At 42.7% G+C, this 20,035-nt stretch overlaps 1 protein-coding gene across 2 annotated transcripts in view; it reads right to left on the bottom strand.

Moving 5' to 3' along the window:
* Positions 1 to 17,714, bottom strand: part of TLL1 (tolloid like 1) — a 180,739-nt gene extending 163,025 nt beyond the window's left edge. Inside the window, exons 1-2 of one of the 2 annotated variants that reach the window (XM_073577057.1) lie at positions 17,177 to 17,714; positions 15,536 to 16,043 (exon numbers count right to left, since the gene is read on the bottom strand). In XM_073577057.1, the coding sequence (XP_073433158.1) occupies positions 15,536 to 15,683 (148 nt within the window). In that variant the 5' untranslated portion in view covers positions 15,684 to 16,043; positions 17,177 to 17,714. The remainder of the gene's footprint in view (positions 1 to 15,535; positions 16,044 to 17,176) is intronic. The other variant, XM_073577066.1, reaches the window with a different exon arrangement.
* Between the last annotated feature and the right edge of the window lie 2,321 nt (positions 17,715 to 20,035).

Genomic DNA, 20,035 nt, shown 5'->3' with positions numbered 1-20,035 from the left:
ATATGGCACATACCGTGTGTTTGACGCTGCTCTTGCCTTTGTCGCTGCCCCTGCTTCGGGGACTACCACCGCGTCTCCTTCTGTGGCTTGTCACCCATGATGATAGCCCTCTTCCCCTTTAGTGGGGTTTAAATATGGACTTCTCTCCTTTCTTTTTTTTTTTTTTCCTCGAGCACAGCGCCGCTTCATCACCCCTTCCCATGGGTGCCCCGCGCCGCCGCCGGAAGTGACTGTCCGCGCATGTGCACTAAAAATATCCCAGCAGTGCACTGCGCCTCACCTTCTCAAGGGAGCTGAGCTCGCGCGCACGTGCACCACTGCTGGTGTCCTGCGCCCTCCCCCAGCTCCTGCAGAGGCCCTGTATCCCGCGGTTCACGGTGGCCACCGCCACCCTCCACTTAGTGCTCCAAGGCTCGGCGGGAGGCTCCTCTTTAGTGACCGCTGCCACTATATCTGGAGGAGGCATACATCTCATTTTAGTTTTTTTTTTGGATCGGCAGATTTGGTTTTCTTCTGCATCTTCGCTGCCTCTCCCCACTCACCCACATGGTCCGCCGACCCCGGTGGTGGTGCTTCAGGGGAAGCAAGAGAATGACCCCGACCCAGCTGAGGCAGGGAGCCCCACTGCATGTTATCGCACTGGTTCGGCCCCTGGCATCCAGGGCTGTGGAGTCGGAGCTCATTTTGGTGGAGTCGGAAGTCGGAATAAAATGGACCGACTCCGACTCCTAAAATATATAATAAATTGGGTACAGTAGTTCAATGCAGAATGTGCTGAATATTTTTTCATAGGAATTTGGGAAAGTTATGAAATGTCCTATAAATGGCTGATCTATTCCTGCTCTAAGGCTACATTCACACAAGAACAGGTTCTTGCTATTGTAACGGACAATGCTTCAAACATGATAAGTACAATTAAACTGATGAATGAGAGTAATGAACAACAGCTAGAAGAAAATTTAGGATTCAGTATGTTTGAGATGGAAGGCCACAGTCAGTGCTGTTCATGTAACTGAGGAACAAACATATATTGCAACAGAAGAACAGCAAAATTATACTTTAGAAATAGATGATCTTGTTGAAGGTGCTTCAAAATACTTTCCTATTCATCACATGCGCTGTGTTGTGCACACGCTGCAGCTGGCAATAAGAGATAGTCTGCAAGAGGGACATGCTGGAAATCTGTTTGGAAAAGTGAGGAAATTGGTTATTGCCGCCAGAACCCCTAAAATTGATTCCATCTTGGAGAGATGTGCTGGGAAAGGGGCAATTGTCAATCAAGCCACTCGGTGGGGCGGCACTTATTGAATGATTGAGCGATTTCTTGAACTAAAACAGTTTCTTATAGATATGGCGAACCCTCAGGTAACCCTAAATGAAGGTCAATGGACACAGGTGGCTGAATTGAAGGAATTGCTTAATCACCCATTTACCGTGCCTAAAAAATTACAAGCTGAGGATTTAACTCCTGGCATTTTCATAAGGGAGTGGAAGAACTTGCTATTTTACCTGTCCCAAAGAGGAAGTTTAATCGCAGATGGCATTGCTGCTTCAATGAAACGGAGAGAGACACAGCTATTGGAAAATGAAATTTTTCTGGCAGCCTTTTATGTGGACCCAAGTCATTGTATACTGCTTGATGATCAACGGCTTACTAAAGGAAAAGAAGCTCTGACTGAGGTAGCAGTTAGGATGAGTGGCCTACAGGAGGACTGCCAGGCACAAGAGGACTTGGGTCCTGACAGTGCTACTGTTGCCATATCTTCATCCTCATCAGATGAGGCGCTTGACTTTGACAAGTATTTGGATGACTTGGAGCTGGCAAAGCGTTGCCGCAAGTAAAAGATTTCACTCCGTCTCCTATAGCAAGCAGATTGACCATATTTCAGCAAAATGTTTCACTTGCTCTCAAAGAAATAGAAAAATTCAACCAACTGACTGTGCAAGGGCAATTCCTTTATACCCGGAAATTGTTAGAGATGTTCCCATGTGGTTACGGCTTTGCCTCCAACCCAAGTTAGTGTAGAGAGGTTGTTCTCTAGCCTTAAAATTATTAGGTCAGATTTGAGGTCATCTATGAAGGAGGATCGGATGGTGGCAATTCTATTTCTTAGGACAAATTCATAGACTGCACAAATGTTATTTAGTATGTTTTTGTTGAAAACTGTTTATTGCCACTTACATAGTTTGTTTGTATATATATATATATATATATATATATATATATATATATATATATATATATATATATATATATATACACACACACACACACACACACACTGTATATATATATCTACACACAGTATATGTAATCGATATTACATAGTGTATTACATATTTTCAATTTATTACAGTTTTGTGTTCTAAAGTTGTATTCCAATAAATATATATTATGTGCTATCTAAATATCTAGATTATTGTATCATAAAATGATGTTCACATTGTACTACAATAAATTTTTCACTTAAATATAAGCAATATATGAGGGAGTCGGAGTCGTGTTGTTGGAGTTGGTATAAGGGAAATTGAGGAGTCGGAGTCGCAGGTTTGGCTTACCGACTCCACAGCCCTGCTGGCATCCCACGACGATCTGCAGGTACGTGCTGTAGGTTCCCCAACAGGGACAGGAAACCAACTGATGTGGGATAGAGGTACCGCCTTTTTCATCTGTAGGTTTCCTGTCCCTGAGGGCGGATCCCTCTCTCTCCGTGGTACCGTCATGGGGAAAGAGAAACATTTAATATAAAAGATTTGGTTTTACAGCTTAAGATTCATATCTAATGACCAAGTTAAAAATAAAAACTTAGCAAACACCAATGTATTCAGCTGATAAGCAAAGGTTACAGGCTGAGAATGACTAGTATCAGACCTCACCAATTATGTTAATCAGCTTGAATCTCCATGGAGCAAGCTTCAGGATCTAGGTTGACATGGGTGCCTAATTAGGATTTTTTTCTGCTTAGCTCTGTAAGTTCTGCTAACTCGACTATTAAATATCACGGGGTGGATTGCAAGAGAACTCACCAGTGCAATGTCCCGGAAGACTGGTACCGAAGACAGCTTCAGGCTCCTAGGAACACGGGGTGAGCAGGGCAGGAGAGAGATGGTTTCAGGACCTGAATCATCTGACAGTTGGGGGCGTGGCTTAGGCTCAGGAGATCTAGAAGCTGAAGGAAAACCCCTAGAAAGGTGACTAAGGGGCAAAGTTACCCAGGGGCAAAGACAGAGACGTAGATCAGAACAAGCCGAGGTCAAAGCACGAGATAGCAGTACAGTACCAAGGATAAGACAGAATGGATCGTCGGGGCCAGGCAGAGGTCAAAACCAAACAGACAGAGAAGGTACAGAAACAGAATCCAACAAGCAGTATCCAGAGAGCAGACCGAGTCGAAACCAAAGTATCAGGCAAACCAGAACACAGCACAAACACACTCAGGGGTCAACACACTCTGCCAATGGCGAAAGTATAACTGACGGGGATTGGAGCTTCCTAGGGCTATAAGAAGCTCTCCCCGAACCAAGGAGAGGCCACAATAATAAGCCCCAGGTGTGCAGGTAGGCCTGCACTGGGATCAAAACATTAACCCCAGGCGTGCAGGTCAAACCTGTACTGGGCTCCAGACATTAACCCCTAGCGTGCAGGTCAAACCTGCACTGGGATCATGACATTAAAAAGGTCACTTTGGTTAATGGATCTAACTGACCTTTAATTCTACAATATTTTTTGCTGATTTCTGATCTAGTAAATGATAAAGCAATAATTAATGCAAGATTTCATATGTACCGGAGGTATGCCACACAGTCTTTCATAATTGCTGCTCATTAAGGAGGCATAATGGAATGCGGCTTCAGATCTCCTACACCCATTAAAGCCCTTTAACACAACGAGATGATCGGCTTAATGAAGGTTCATAAAAATATTTGATGCCAATCATTGCCCTAAGTACACAGAGCCAGCAAACAAGCAGATGCTCTTTTGTAAGTGGATCTATACATGCCTAAAAATTATCAATGATTGGCAGCAAATCCCCTCATGTAAACAGGGCATGAGCTACCAAAAGTACATAAACAGTATAATGAAACAATCTTCATAAACATCATTTGTCTCTAGGTAGGTTTAAGTGTAACGAGTAACTATCATCATCCAAAATAGTCAATAAGTGCTTGTTACAGGTAGATTATCAACCGAGTAAAATAAAAAGGTCAGGGCCTGTAGATTTATACCTCTAAAACAGTAATTGTACAGTGTTGCCCGGTTGTTTTATTCATTGCTTTATACAGTAGTATTACATTCATATTGCAAAGGCTACTAACAAATGCTACTAAAAAATGGCAAAAAGCAAAGTTCAGGAACACCTCCTTTGTTAATATATAGTCCTACCCAAAATCTAGTCATTTGATAGGCTTCAGGGTATTTCATCACTAAGAAAATCTGGCAGACTATTCACCCAAAAATGGATTTCAAAGATGATTATTTTGACTTAAGTAGCCGCTTTCTAAATTAGAGCTTAGATAATGATGTCGATAAAAAGTATTTGCCGCTAGCAGTGATCTGAAGTTGTAGAACAAGTCAGACATTACTGTAAATGGCATTTTAAATTATCAAAAGTGGAGGATAGATTATATTTCTTACGGGTAATCTGAAGACCTAAAACCATCTGTTCTCTTTACAGCTGTTACTAAATGAAAAAAAACTCAGAACATTAAATTATGTCCATAACAAGATGGTAAGATTAGAGTCCAGGTGTACAAATAGAAGATATGGAAAGCGGAAGAATGAAAAATAAAGAAAAGAGTACTGAGAAGAGAGTGGGATCTCAATATCTGAACTGAAGAACCTAGAAGGATCCTCATTAACTAGAAATAGTTTATCACAGGGCTCATAGGTTTACAGCTGTGTAATGGGGAGGGGTGGAGCCACTGTGCTGTGATCCGAGGAGAGCCTGGAAGGGCATGACTGGGTGAGCACTTGACTCACTAGAGCCCCAGATGCTGCTACTTCAGGACAGAACACGGACACACAGCAGCTGACCCCCCAAGGGACAGGTAACAGGAACGGCCCAGTGCAGCTGATATACAGACTGGTATGGCAGGTGCAAGTGGGTTCAACTCATATACAGACTGGCACGAAAGGTGCAGGGGGTCCGGTTGATATACAGATTGGCACGGTAGGTTACGGCTGAAATACAGACAGACAAGGCAGGTTCTAGCAAGTAAGTTGAGGATGGATGCACAGAAACTAGCAGAACTAACGGGTACTAGCAGACAGGGACCTGAGAACTAGCAAGGGTGTGGGGAACAAACTAACAAGATTGCAAAGGCGCCTCCATGCAGGTGGAGGTGCATTAAATAATAAATGTCTCCCAGTCATGGGCTGTAGATGCTTTAGGATGGGAGGGAGGGGGCGTGCACACCCTAAATACAATCAACAGGGCAGAGCAGTGCGCCTGCGCCAAGACAGGAAGGAAAGAAGAGGACGGCATCGTATGAAGATGGGAGGCGCCGGACCGCAACACCCATCGGACCAAGACCGGACCGCCCCCTGGGTGATTATAATATAACTTTTTTCTTATCTTTCAAGTTACATCGGGGGCTTATCTACAGCATTACAGAATGCTGTAAATAAGCCCCTGAAGTCGGTGCTGGCAGCTCATATTCGAAAATAGGGGTGACAGATTCCCTTTAAATATCTATTTTAAAGTGTATAAAGAGAAAGGACAACTGGCACTAGAGAATGATAAAGAGTAACAGACTAGAGACTTTGTAGTCAGCGAATAATTGTAAATTGGCAAGATTCCTGACCAAATATGGATGCAGATAGAATAGGAAAGCGTAATGCTGGGATATTTTTGAATTTGACGAATAACTGACCCTATCAATAAGGAATGTAGGATGCAAGTTTCAAAATATATTGATCAGTAGAGTTGAGCGACTTTGGTCGGATCGGGTTTCATGAAACAAAATTTGAGTCGGATGAAACTGGTCCGACTAGGGCAAAAAAAGGGGGAGTTTCGTCCGAAACCCGACCCCAATGCAAGTCAATGGGGAATAAAAGTCGGCATTGAGTGGATGTCATCCGCTCAATGACGATTTTTATTCCTCATTGACTTGCATTGGGGTCGGGTTTCGGACGAAACTCCCCCTTTTTTTGCCCTAGTCGGACCAGTTTCATCCGACTCAAATTTTGTTTCATGAAACCCGATCCGACCAAAGTCGCTCAACTCTATTGATAAGCATTAACTGGAGAAATAAAGATTAAACAAGGGAGAAAAAACAGAGGTGAGGGAGAGGGTCTCTATATGAGGTGCAAGAATGAGAGGAGTTTCAGTTGGAAGTATAAAGTGGGTAAAAGCTCACAAACACAGAATGTAGCCGAGCAGAAGACAAAATTGTAGTTATTGCGTAAGTGAAGGTGAGGCAAGGGGAAGGGTGGCTTGAAGTTTATTCAATATGAAGGCTGGAGTGCTGGGTCTTGTTTGATAGCCATTGACTATGTAGATATGCCATTAGCCATTGAGACGTAGGTATGCATCATTGGTTCTCATCTTCCAAGGAGAAATTTCCTCTAACTCTAGAGATTCGGTCAATCCAAAGATGAATAAAGGGATTATTTTGTGATTTTCAATGTAATGAAATTAGACAGCAGCTATTATCGTTTTAACGATGATGATTTGCTGGCTCAGGGTAATGGTAGGAAATATGGAGGAGGACAATTTCAGGAAGACATGAGAGTGAACGGTTACAAATGCAAGAACTTAAAAAGAGGTAAAGATGTATATAGTGGATTGCATTCCCACCAAATACATACGAAGATGCCCTCGGCTTAATTACATATTCCACAGACGTCACTAGTGTAGTGGTCGTTACTATAAATTCTGAACAGGGTTAGAGCTACATGGTAATGTTCTCTAATCATGCAGTATGTAATGCCCCAGAACAGAAAGCAGCAAAAGGAAAAGCATGATGCTTCAATTGTGTTCTAGCAATACATTATTCATAGATTGTCCAACATTTTATTTATGCAAAGGTCTTTATCAGGGATATCAGTGAAGGAAGATGCTGAAGATCTGTACTGTGGTGCTATGTTGCACTGGAACTGGTAGCACCACAGACACTCCAGCTGACATCACCGACATCTTCTTTCACAGATGTCTTTGATAAAGACCCTTGCATAGGTAGAAACGTTGAAGATTTAAAAAAGCATCATACCAAATCAAAATAATAATCATAATTAAAACATTACTCAGGACTGCACTGCCGACAATAAAAAACAAAGTACATTTACTATGATTGCATCCAATATAGTCGCTCGGGCTGCCCAGGTTAAAGGACCCCTAGTAGTGCTCAACACGCTAAGAATATATAAAGGACTTGTAAAGAGTTTTATGTACCACCACTATTCAGCAGAATGAAGACATCTGCTATACTAGGCCCAACCACATGATCAGGTATGCTCCTATGCCTGAAAGAACACTGAAAAAGCCCCCATACAGATTCCACTGATGTAGGCTGACAATCTAATGTGTATGGGGGTGTCAGCCTATTGATGGTTAGGAGAGATGTCGATAGGCAGTGCAAAATCAGACATGCACAATCACATTGTTATTCCTTAGAAAAGTCACCGGCCGGCAGGTTACAAGAATAAGTAAAGGTTTATTCCCAGAAACCCAAATTGACAACAATCATGTAAAGCACAATGTATCTTGTACAAACTGTCTATAGAAAAATCAGTGTAAAAATTTTAACGCAAAATATCAGTGCTTATAGAATAAAAGATACATTTATATAGATAACATTTATAGATAACGCTAACGATCACCTGACTATATGCACAAGAACATATGTAATAATGTTATACAAGTATTGTACATATTTTGCAGCATACATAACAGACATAAACCATTTTATGGGCAATGTGTTTTGATTACCAAAATCCTCCAGTGTGCCATCTCTCAGCTAATCATGCTCAATCGAAAAGCATATTCAATTATTTCCTTTGTGACTCAAACAGAACATTACAATTTCATTGCATAATGAGGAAAAGAAAAATGAAGTGTTACATAATATGTTTCTTCAGCTGTGCACCGTAGCCATTTCAATGATGTCCTGACACTGCCGTCTCCCTTAATATTTCATTATAACGTATTGTACAGCAAGTTCTGAAAACATCACTATCTACTCCACCCAATAAAAAACAGTACAAAATAGGATTCACACTGACAGAAGTACTACATAGATCTACATAAGGAATGACATCTCCTGGCAAAACACTTGATTATTATTAATCACATAATGGCCAAACCCCATAGTTCACCCTTGACCTCTGACTCTTGATTAATAGCGTTGGACTCTACTAAACAGGACTATAATTTCCACTTACTCCATTATGGACTCACACAGCTGTAGGGGAATCATTTGGCTAGAAGGCAGAACACCATGGACAAATCCACATATGCCCTCTAAGGCTTCATTCCCATGTAGCATCTCTACTGTGGAATCACCATTTATGTGGGTCATACACTTTACATAGCCTTTGACTAGAAGCTCATTGAATGACATGTGTCTGCTTGGCTCGGCAAGCATGTGCTCCGAATAGAGAAAAGGAAGTTGAGGCCCATTTATCATGGCCAATTTCTGCCCATGAACCGACATCAATCGAGTATATACAAGTTCAGACTGCTGAACACACCCTGTATGGGGGGCAGAACAGTTATTATGATTGATCTGTCCCCATACAGTATAAATTTGATCAGCAGCACATCATTTGTTTAAATTAGGTGGTGTGCTGCCAACCATAATCTGTATACTGACTTAATCGTACCCATTATGCACATTCATCAGCTGATCTAGCGAACATTAAAGGGGGTTTTACACACAGCGATATCGCTATAACGTCACCGATTTTGTGACGTTATAGCGATATCACTATGTGTGATACTTACCTCCGACCGGTTCCCCCGCTGTCCATTGCTGATCGCGTGAGAATGTCCGGCTCCATTTCTCGTCGGGCGCATCCTGCTGTGGGAGACGAGCGACATGTGGAGGCGGGCGGGAGGACATCAGGATCGCTGTGTGTGAAAGGTGAGTATCGTGCGCTGCATCGCTGCAAGATCTTCCTGTGTGGAAGCTCACTAGCGATCATTTTACGATGCACCAGCGATCCTGACCGGGTCGGATCGCTGGTGCATCGCTAAATGTAAATGGGCCTTTACTCTGGCTAAATTGAGAAATGATCCTACCTATGAACTCATTTACCAATCCTCTGTCCTCGTAAATAGGCCTCTGGCCACTGCCAGATACTTTGCTTTTCTTCATAGCGTTGTAGGAACACATTACACATTGGCAATTTAAGCTTTAGGCCTCATTCACACATTACCTCAGTATTTGTAAGCCAAAATCATGAGTGGAACAATTAGCAGAAAAGTATAATAGAAACACGTCACCACTTCTGTATTTATCACTCACTCCAGGTTTTGGCTTACACATACTGAGGTAAAATACTGAATTGTGGCCTTATGGTCCTAACTTTTGGCATCCTATATGGGCAAAGATGGCCAGATACCTCAACCTTTTTTTAATATAATATAAAAGTCATAATGTATTGAACAGTAGCTAGCCTAGCGATCACATAAAATTAACATTTTTGTGTGCCTTATGTAGAAAGTTGGTCTTTAAGGGTGCGTGTCCATGATCAGAAACTGCTGCGAGTTTGATGTTGCGTATTTACGTAGCGTCAAACCCGCAGCGGCCAGCTGTTACAGTATAGTGGATGGGATGTCTAGAAATCCTATGTCCACTACAGGTGTATAATCGCCAACAGATCACCTGCGGAGACTGACATGCAGCAAGACTTTCAAGACCGAAAGCATGTCAATTTCGTCATCGCTACAAGATGGGAGGCGCCGGACCGGACAGCGACTCCCTCCGGACCCGAACCGGACATCAGGGTACATCTGATGGCGGTGGCCACAGCTTATAGGCAAAAAAATTGGTGACAGATTCCAAAGATTTCTATACATTTCCTGTGTAACCATACATTGGATTTCTCTCGCTACACGGAAGTCTTAATTATTGTCAGCTCGACACAAAACACTCACTGCCTTCTCTACATGAACATGACAGTTTAGCATCTGTGTAGCATTTACTAATCATTATGCTGTCACATTTTTTTAACTTGTTTCCAGAATCTGCAGATATACAAAAATACTACTGCCAGCATGCCTCCGAGTTGTAAAGGAGAATGTGTGTAGGCAGAGTTCTATGCATCTTTAAAAAATATCGTTTTCATACCCCACCACCAAGAAAGAAAATAAAAAGTTATATTATACATTCTGATATTATACAAACAGATTCACAGTATGTTACAGATACACATACCAGAATGTGAGTCGAAAAATTTTTCCATAAGAAGAAAAAAAAAAACGTATGCTTCACATCCAAGTTTTGCTGTGATCTTATTGGTGAATTACTAACAGAGGCTACTAGTAGTTCATAGACAAATGTAATGCTCACCGTTGTAAAGGCCCCTATACCAGAGACATCTTTGGTGCAACTGCACATGGGACCAAGAGAGGCCCATATCCACCTCAGAAACAGGTGGAATTGTGTGTTATGATGAGCTATTAGATTGCAAAGGGCCCAGATATTGTTCTTGCCCAAGTGCCCTTTCCTGTCTGTGTCTGCCAGTGCCTTATACACAAAAAATAGTCAGAGGAACCCAAAAGATTTAGACAGACCAGCTGATGTGTAGGGGGGGCCTCTTGACTCTCATCCAACAGATGCAAGGGCAGAGACAGATCGGCCATTGGAAATTCAATCCCCGATCATTTTGTTTTCAGAGATACCAGAACTAGCTGGTAGGTGATGGCTGTGTCAATCATGCCCAGCTTAAAAAGAAATAAAAAATTAAGCAGATCCTTTGATTAGTGAAAGGAGGCCTGACTTCTAGCATAGTATGTTTGTGCAGCTCTGAGTGGCTTCCGATCTACTTCCACCTTCAGTATCTGGGTATAAACCACATAACTAGACTGGATCGCACATCAAATCATGGTCGAATAGGATCTTGAATTTATTTTGGGAGTATTGAAAAGTAGTAGATGACAAACTGTGAAATGCTCCATCAAGCGCAACATGATGGCGATTTCTCCTGGTGGCTAACCCATGTCCCATAGACTTTGAATTGAATAACAGGTATTGTTGATCGCCGCTCCATACGAGTTCCTTTTAAAGATTGAAATGTTCCCTTATAAACTCCACGAATAAAAATATACAACACAGTACATGGGGGGAATTCTCTTATCATGACATAATAGAAATTGTCGCAATTCAGACCGAATCAATAAAATCACATCTTCATCACCGACATTAAGGCTACGTTTGGATGATGAGCTTTTGTGCCACGTTCACACGTTCAGTATTTTACATCAGAATCTGGAAGCCAAAACCAGGAGTCGAACAATCAGATGAAGAGTATAATAGAAACACATCACCACTTCTACATGTCCCCCTCCCCATCCTGACTTTGGCTTACAAACACTGAGGTAAAATACTGACCAAATGCTGACTGTGTGAACGTGGTCTTGCGTTATCACATTTTTGACGCTGCGGTTTTTTTTGTTTTTTTTACATAAAATTTGATACTTCCAGGTATTTGGCTGTAACAAAACGTTATTGATACAGTCAGGTGCGGATTACATGTGTCTTTGATATGTTTCTTTTGTGGGAAAGCTCTAAAAGTCCAGTGTGTTTTTTACCTGAGGATTTTCCACATCTATTGTGGGTGGATCTGCACATAAAACTCAGCGTACCGTCAAAAGAAAATTGACATGTGGATTTGACACACGCACCGCAGGTCAGTTTACGCCGAGTAAAAAAAGAAGACACCCACAATAGACAATGACGCGAAAAGTGTGTTCGGGTCTCTTAAACCCATACCTCTTGGATTATTATGTATTAATTTCTAGTGGTTTATGTTAGTTTTGCAAATCCTTGCGTTTTTTTTGCTCAGCTCTGAATCCACTAATTTAGTTACGAAATAGAAATAGATCTTTTTGAATGTTTCAGACACACTGTGTACTACGTATCCTGGCTGTATGTCACTATAATTTGCTACTTTTGCACATAAAGCCTATCTGATGAATTTATATTATTAAGCAATCCTCACAGGTGTTGTGGCTGCCTAACAGCCACAACACATGCAGCAGCATAGTATACGAGCACGCTGAAGACACGCAGATAACACCCGAGCATGCACGGATAAGGTATGTTCACTCATCACAATCTGAGATATCTACTTATTTATTTATTGCTCAAACTCCATGTAGGACTTACATCCACACCATTCTTTTACTATAAATAGTAATTATTACTACTGTGCAATATTTGTTACATTCCGCATTTTTACAATCATTGGGGATATGGGGGTTATTCTGTCCATAGTCTCCCCTTTTTAAAAAAAAAGTTTAAACAATTATATTTGGATAAATGTTGAATAAAGATTACTTGTTATTATGTATTTGGGCATTGAGGATTCCTCTTTTTTTGGATATACTGTATGTATATTTGGAAGTTACCCCTCGATATTAGATGGTTTTGGCCTTTTTTCAGGATATTTGAGTAAAAAAGAAGAACAATGGGCACGAGATATCAATTAATCCCATCCACTTTGCCGGACCTGTAAGGTGCGCTGCGTTTTTGGCACAGCAAAAATATGCAGCGTCAAAAACTCATGAGAACCTCATCGTGGGCACCTTACTCTTTTAAGGCCATGTGCACACATTAAGTATTTGGTGAATTTTTTACTGCAGTATTGTAAGCCAAAACCAGGAGTGGAACGGTCAGGCTGTATGCACACGCTGCGGAATCTGCTGCAGATTCATCCGCGCGGATTTTACAAAATCCGCAGATAAATCCGCAGGTCAAAAGACCTGCGGTTTATCTGCGGATTAGCCTGCGGTTGATCATCTCCACAATGGAGGAGATGGTAAACCGCTGCGGAATCCGCAGAAAGAATTGACATGCAATTCTTTCCGCAGATTTGAAACCGCAGCAAAATCTGCGCGGAAAATTCCGCACCATCTGCATTGCGGTTTTTAATTCCCATAGGGAATAATGGTACTGTACACCGCAGCAAAATCCACAGCGTGTGCACACAGCCTCAGAGGAAAAGCATAATAGAAACATTTGTCACTCACTCCTGGTTTTGGCTTACAAATACTGAGGTAAAAAAACTCACCAAATACTGAATGTGTGCACGTGGCCTTTAGGCAGCCTAGAAAAAAAGTTATTGCTATAAAAGGGTTTTGGGAAACGGTTATGTATGTGGAGTGACTTTTTAGATACTTTCCACCAAATCATACGACAATGAACACAAATGCCACTGGCTTGTAATCTGAGGTAAGTCTTGTGAAGAACCTGCCATAAGGGGCATGAAGCAATGACTGGAAGAACAATGAGGCGCGAGCATCTTTGTCAGGACCCTGAGCTGTTAGTGCTGCAGAGAGACAGCATGGCAACTGCAGCCCTTCACAAATTGAGGGGGTAATAAAGCCGGAGAGGAAAGAGACAGCACCTCCTCCTCCTGTTTAAAGTTACACCCAGCTCCCTCTTTCCTCCACCCTCTCAGCCCTGACACGTGAAGCCTTGGATAGGATATGACATGTTAATAAACAAAGGGGAATTCTCTCACAGTGGTAGAAACAGCCGCTCAGGTAGTAGTATTACAGATGTACTTGAGCTGAATGGGTATTAACTCCTTGTGGCCATTGTTTGTACCTTGTGATAACTATCTGAGGTAAGATAATGCGGTGGGCTTTATCTGCAGCAGCCCTATGGAGACCTATAGCTAATTCCCTACATTGTGACAAAGTGTCGTCCCATATAACATACTCAGCCCTATTGTACTTGATAACCTGGGCTTTGTTGCATTTGTGACACAGGATCAAAGGAGACAATCTCCCGCCTCATTCCATAGAGTAGAAGCAGAGTGTACATAGAAAGGCGCCAAGAAGTAAAAAAATTATATATATATATATATATATATATATATATATATATATATATATAATTGAATGATGCTGCTTATGATAACACAAGCAACGTAATGTTCTAATTATACCCAAAGGGTTGACATCCGCACGGGTGTGTGGGAGGAGGTAGCACGGTGCGTCACCACAGCATGACCTGCCGTACTCCACTCCCGCAGTAGGCTCAGGGCAACGCTGGACAAATATTATGGATTATCTGCAATTTACCAGCGTCAGTGCGAACCATTAGTAATATTATATTCAAGAACTATACAAACAATTAAAAAGCACTAACCCCCCCCAAAAAAAGAAAAAAAAAAAATCACTTAATTCATTCTCTACCCACAATAGGATGTAACTTAACCTTAATAGTCAGGATCTGAGGACACTTAAGACATCACTGTGACTTTAGTTATACAAAAAGGTGAGAGATTTGCATTGTAGTTATTGGAGCATTTTATGCTGCAATATGGGTGAGCGTTATGTACAATTTAGGATTTGTGACACCGATTTAGACACAAAAATCACCGACACGTTGTGAATAGTTGTCGCAGGCGGCATATTGAACTCTATGCTGGAAAAGTTTCGACTTGGGATCAGAAATCCAGCGAGTTTGGATTTTTTGCAACCGTCACGTTTCATTCACATGATGTCATATGTTGAAACGCAATGAGTCCTCGCAAACGTCGCGTTACAGAATCAAAAGGTACTAAAGGTACTATGTAGTACTAGCCAAAATATGACCAGACCGGCATCCATCAGCTCTAATAACCTGGAGAATTAGGCAGACTTGTCTCTCAGGACTCCAGGAAAGTTGGGTAACGCATAGGGAATTTGATTACACTTCTCATAACAGACTAGCTTAGGGCTCTTGCAGACGGGCGTATAAATCGGATGAGTGCTACCAGATCAATCAGTATTCAATACTGTGGTTCTGATGAACAGTTGTTTTCTCTGTCCAACTTTCTTCCGAGATTCGCCCATTCAAGCCTAAGGATGCATTTATTAAATAAATATTTAAAAAAAAAAAAAAAAAAACATTCCACATGGAACATCAGTGACATCAATTTTTTCTGGGTATAATTCTATTAAAAAAACATAGAAAACTGTATTTGATCATGAACATGTTTAATGGAGCTGTATGAAAACTGATCGCACATGGACGGAAAAAAAAACGGATACATGGATGTAAATCAAATGAAAATTGTCCCGAGTTTTCTGGACAAAACTTGGAAAAATTTTCATACACTCATCTCCAGTCGACCTAAGGCTCAGTAGAGTAAAATTTAACAACCTGACAGAAGACAATAATTTGAAAGATTTTTATTTTCCAGTGTTTTTTTTTCTCCTGCGAGGAAGAACGTTTGTCTACAAACGACACATACACCACCCATCCCTCTGGCCCGATGCCCAGTGCCAGCCACACGTGAGCCTTTAATACGGTAAGCGGCATTAGATGCTGCATCGTGCAGAGATTACAACCCTGAATGAGAAATATTGGAACTCACCAGCTTTACAAGGATCCTTGTAGTCAATGACCTCAGGTTTTTCCTCTTCAGTGTCATAATAGGGATAATCGTAGTCTAGGCCATAGCAGAGAGAGAACTTTTCGCAGAAAGTCCAGCCAGTGAGGAAGATGATGAGCCAGGAGAGCATGATCGTTGCACAGTGCAGGGCTGCAGAGCTGTGACACCAGAACACAGTGGTGAGAGGGTTATTATGGGGATGGCTCCCAAAATTACAATGGTCTTCCCTTTCTCATCAGATCTGACCAATGATCACATGCACACAGCCAGGGAAAAGTTTTCTTTAGCAGGATCAGCCACTGTCAGGAGATCTTGATAAATGCTTGTTAGTCTTGATAAGACTCCCATAAGACAATAGGATGGCCCTATAACTGCTGCCTGGAGACCAGGATCTGAGGAGGCTGCTGCTTCTTCATCCACTTACTCTTTCTCCCACTACACAGGCCAGCTGCCAGGAGGACCTGATCTGTACAACAGTACATCTGACAAGCTGAGGAGAGGAACAAATAAGCAAAACAATCATTATATGAAATCTCATCACACGGGAGAAAAAAAAGAACATGATCATTCTGCTCGGAATATGCAACAGTGAGTTATGTGCACCCCATATACTGGCTGAATACAGAGTCATCATTGTACAACATATACAGTAAACGAGCTGTATGCTCTACACATCCCATATACAGTATGTGCACCAAACATTGCACAACTCGAATGCTGACCCACTGTACACCTCACATTCCGACCTAGGTACCATACACCCCATATGCCAATGCTGAGCACTCAACACTCCATACAGTGTCCCCATGTGATCAGCACCCCACACAGCGACCACAAATCCTTAAGGCTGTGTGCACACGCTGCAGTTTTTGCTGCGGTGTACAGTACCATGATTCCCTATGGGAATCAAAAACCGCAGTGCAGACGGTGCGGAATTTTCCACGCGGATTATCTGCGGTTTTCAATCCGCAGAAAGAATTGACATGTCAATTCTTTCTGCGGATTCTCCTGCGGTTTGCCATCTCCTCTATTGAGGAGATGAAAACCCGCAGAGCAAAACCGCAGAGCAATCCGCAGGTGAAACCGCAGGTCTTTTGACCTGCGGTTTCACCTGCGGATTTTACAAAATCTGCGCGGATGAATCCGCAGCGTGTGCACACAGCCTTACTCCCCATACAGCAACCCCGCACTCTGTGCCCCATACAGCAACCCCGCACTCTGTGCCCCATACAGCAACCCCGCACTCTGTGCCCCATACAGCAACCCCGCACTCTGTGCCCCATACAGCAACCCCGCACTCTGTGCCCCATACAGCAACCCCGCACTCTGTGCCCCATACAGCAACCCCGCACTCTGTGCCCCATACAGTAACCCTGCACTCTCTGCGCCCCATACAGCGACCCTGCGCTCACTGTGCCCTATCATACAGCGACCTTGCGCCCCACACAGGGACCCTGTGCACTCATATACCGAATACACAGATCACAGACCCCACAAAGCAGCTGTACCTTAGAAATAGGCTGAATGCACTCCACCATACCTTTCAATGAACTTACAGAAAATCCCTGTTCCTGGCGCATCCTGATCCTCACACACAGTGCACTCATTGAGGCATGGACTCACCTAGACGTGGGCTTCTCCAGGGGGTGGGGGGCTTCTCCAGGGGGAGGGGGGCTTCTCCAGGGGTGGGGGGCTCCTCAGTAAGGAGCTGCAGCAGGATCAGCTGGACTCCAGGGTAAGCAGTGCTCAGTGGAAACTCCCGGGCTTCACACTTCATCCAGGAGGCATGAAAGAGCCATTGATTGACCTGCAAAGTGTTGGCTACAGGCAGGTCTATCTGTGATCAGACTATGGCAGGAGCCTTCCGGCCGGTGCCGGTCCCCGGTACAAGCCCTGATTTCCTCCCAGTGGCCGGTGCAGGTCCCCGGTACAAGCCCTGATTTCCTCCCAGTGGCCGGTGCCGGTCCCCGGTACAAGCCCTGATTTCCTCCCAGTGACCCAGGACATCACATGCCGCTACTGCCCCAGCTGAGAAGTTGGAGCAGGAGGCTGCACAACACTCGATAATCCTGCCGGAGTAATTACATTTGAAAGTCGTAGCAAAGTAAGGTGAGATGTGGCGAGCTGAGCCTCAGGCCCCTCCTCTCTCCTCCCCGGGCTCATGGAGGGAGGGGGCTCCCAGGCATCGCTCTAATCCTGTAGGGTGTCACATTTGACACCAGCCTCCTCCATAGCTGCCTGTCTGTGGCCAGCTCTCCTCACGGCTGACCTGAGGGCATGTGTAGGTGATGGCCCTCCTCACACCTCCATGCCTGCACACTGCTTCCATGTACCTGGCGGATCGGGGGTCTCCTTTGTCCTGCACACGGGGGGCACATGTATCCATCCTGGCATTCTGGAGCATTGTCACTTATTGGATTTCTAGAAATGTCACACAAAATGGATGGGAGCTAGAGAAGCCATCCCTCATAGTCAGTGTCACAGTGTATCAATGTATACATTGTCACTACTTGTTACCATACAACAAGCAAGGTTGTAATCAACTTCTCCACATAATATATATAATATATATTGAATATATATAGAAAAAAATATATATAATATAAATATATATAAAATATACACACACATACACATGTTAGTGACAAATACAATTAGTATAGTGTTGGTTCACAATCATGGGCATGTATTTAACCCCTTTACCCCCAAGTGTGGTTTGCACATTCATGACCGGGCCAATTTTTAGGCTGTGTGCACACGCTGCGGAATGTGCTGCAGATTCATCCGCAAGGATTTTGTAAAATCTGCAGGTCAAAAGACCTGCAGTTTTACCTGCAGATTGCTCTGCGGTTTTGCCCTACGGTTTTTCATCTCCTCAATGGAGGCAATGGCAAACCGCAGCAGAATCCGCAGACATGTCAATTCTTTCTGCGGATTGAAAATCGCAGATAATCCGCGTGGAAAATTCTGCACCATCTGCACTGCGGTTTTTGATTCCCATAGGGAATCATGGTACTGTACACCGCAGCAAAATCTGCTGCAGGTCCGCAGCGGCCAAATCCGCTGCAGAACCACAGCAAAATCCGCAGCGTGTCCACACAGCTTTACAATTCTGACCACTGTCCCTTTATGAGGTAATAACGCTGGAACACTTCCATGGATCCTGGTGATTCTGACAATGTTTTCTCATGACATATTGTACTTCATGATAGTGGTAAAATTTCATTGACATAACTTGCTTTTATTTGTGAAAAAAATGGAAATTTGGCAAAAATTTAGAAAATTTCGCAATTTTCCAACTTTGAATTTTATGCCCTTAAATCACAGAGATATGGCAAAAAAAGTTAATAAATAACATTTCCCACATGTTTACTTTACATCAGCACAATTTTGGAGCCAAAATTTTTTTTGGTTAGGAAGTTATAAGGGTTAAAAGTTGACCAGCGATTTCTCATTTTTGCAACACCATTTTGTTTTTACAGACCACATCACATTTGAAGTCACTTTGAGGGGTCTATATGATAGAAAATACCCAAAAGTGACACCATTCTAAAAACTGCACCCCTTAAGGTGCTCAAAACCACATTCAAGAAGTTTATTAACCCTTCAGGTGCTTCACAGGAATTTTTTGAATGTTTAAAAAAAATGAACATTTAACTTTTTTTCACAAAAAAATTACTTCAGGTCCAAGGGTAACAGGGGAAATTGAACTGCAAAAGTTATTGTGCAATTTGTCCTGAGTACGCTGATACCTGATATGTGGGGGCGAACCACTGTTTCGGCACATGGCAGAGCTCAGAAGTGAAGGAGCATCGTTTGACTTTTTCAATGCAAAATTGTCTGGAATTCAGATCGGACGCCATGTCACGTTTGGAGAGCTCCCGATGTGCCTAAACAGTGGAAGCCCCCCCACAAGTGACTCCATTTTGGAAACTAGACTCCCCAAGGAACTTATCTAGATATGTGGTGAGAACTTTGAACCCACAAGGGCTTCACAGAAGTTTATAACGTACAGCCGTACAATTAAAAAATCATATTTTTTCCACAAAAATGATCTTCCACCCCCAATTTTTATTTTCCCAAGGGTAACAGGACCGTAAAAGTTATTGTGCAATTTGTCCTGAGTACGCTGATACCCCACATGTGGGGGTAAATGACTATTTGGGTGCATGGCAGAGCTCGGAAGGGAAGCAGCGCCATTTGTCTTTTTTGGCTGGTATTGAGATCGGACACCATGTTTTGGTTTGGAAAGCCCCTGATGTGCCCAAACAGTGGAAACCTAACCACAACACACCCCTAACCCTAATATTAGCCCTAACCCTAATCTCAGCCCTAACCCTAATGGGAAAATGGAAATAATTACATTTTTTTTATTTTATTATTTTTCCCTAACTAAGGGGGTGATAACGGGGGGGTTTGATTTACTATTTATGGCGGTTTTTATGTTTGGCAGATGTCACACGCTAAAAGGCGCTTTTTATT

This window comes from Dendrobates tinctorius, unplaced genomic scaffold, assembly GCF_039654945.1.
Source record: "Dendrobates tinctorius isolate UK_male_01 unplaced genomic scaffold, ASM3965494v1 ptg000008l, whole genome shotgun sequence".
NCBI classification, from domain to species: domain Eukaryota; kingdom Metazoa; phylum Chordata; class Amphibia; order Anura; family Dendrobatidae; genus Dendrobates; species Dendrobates tinctorius.
The sequence above is the reverse complement of the archived record's forward strand: the minus strand, read 5'-3'. Positions and strand labels throughout refer to the sequence as shown.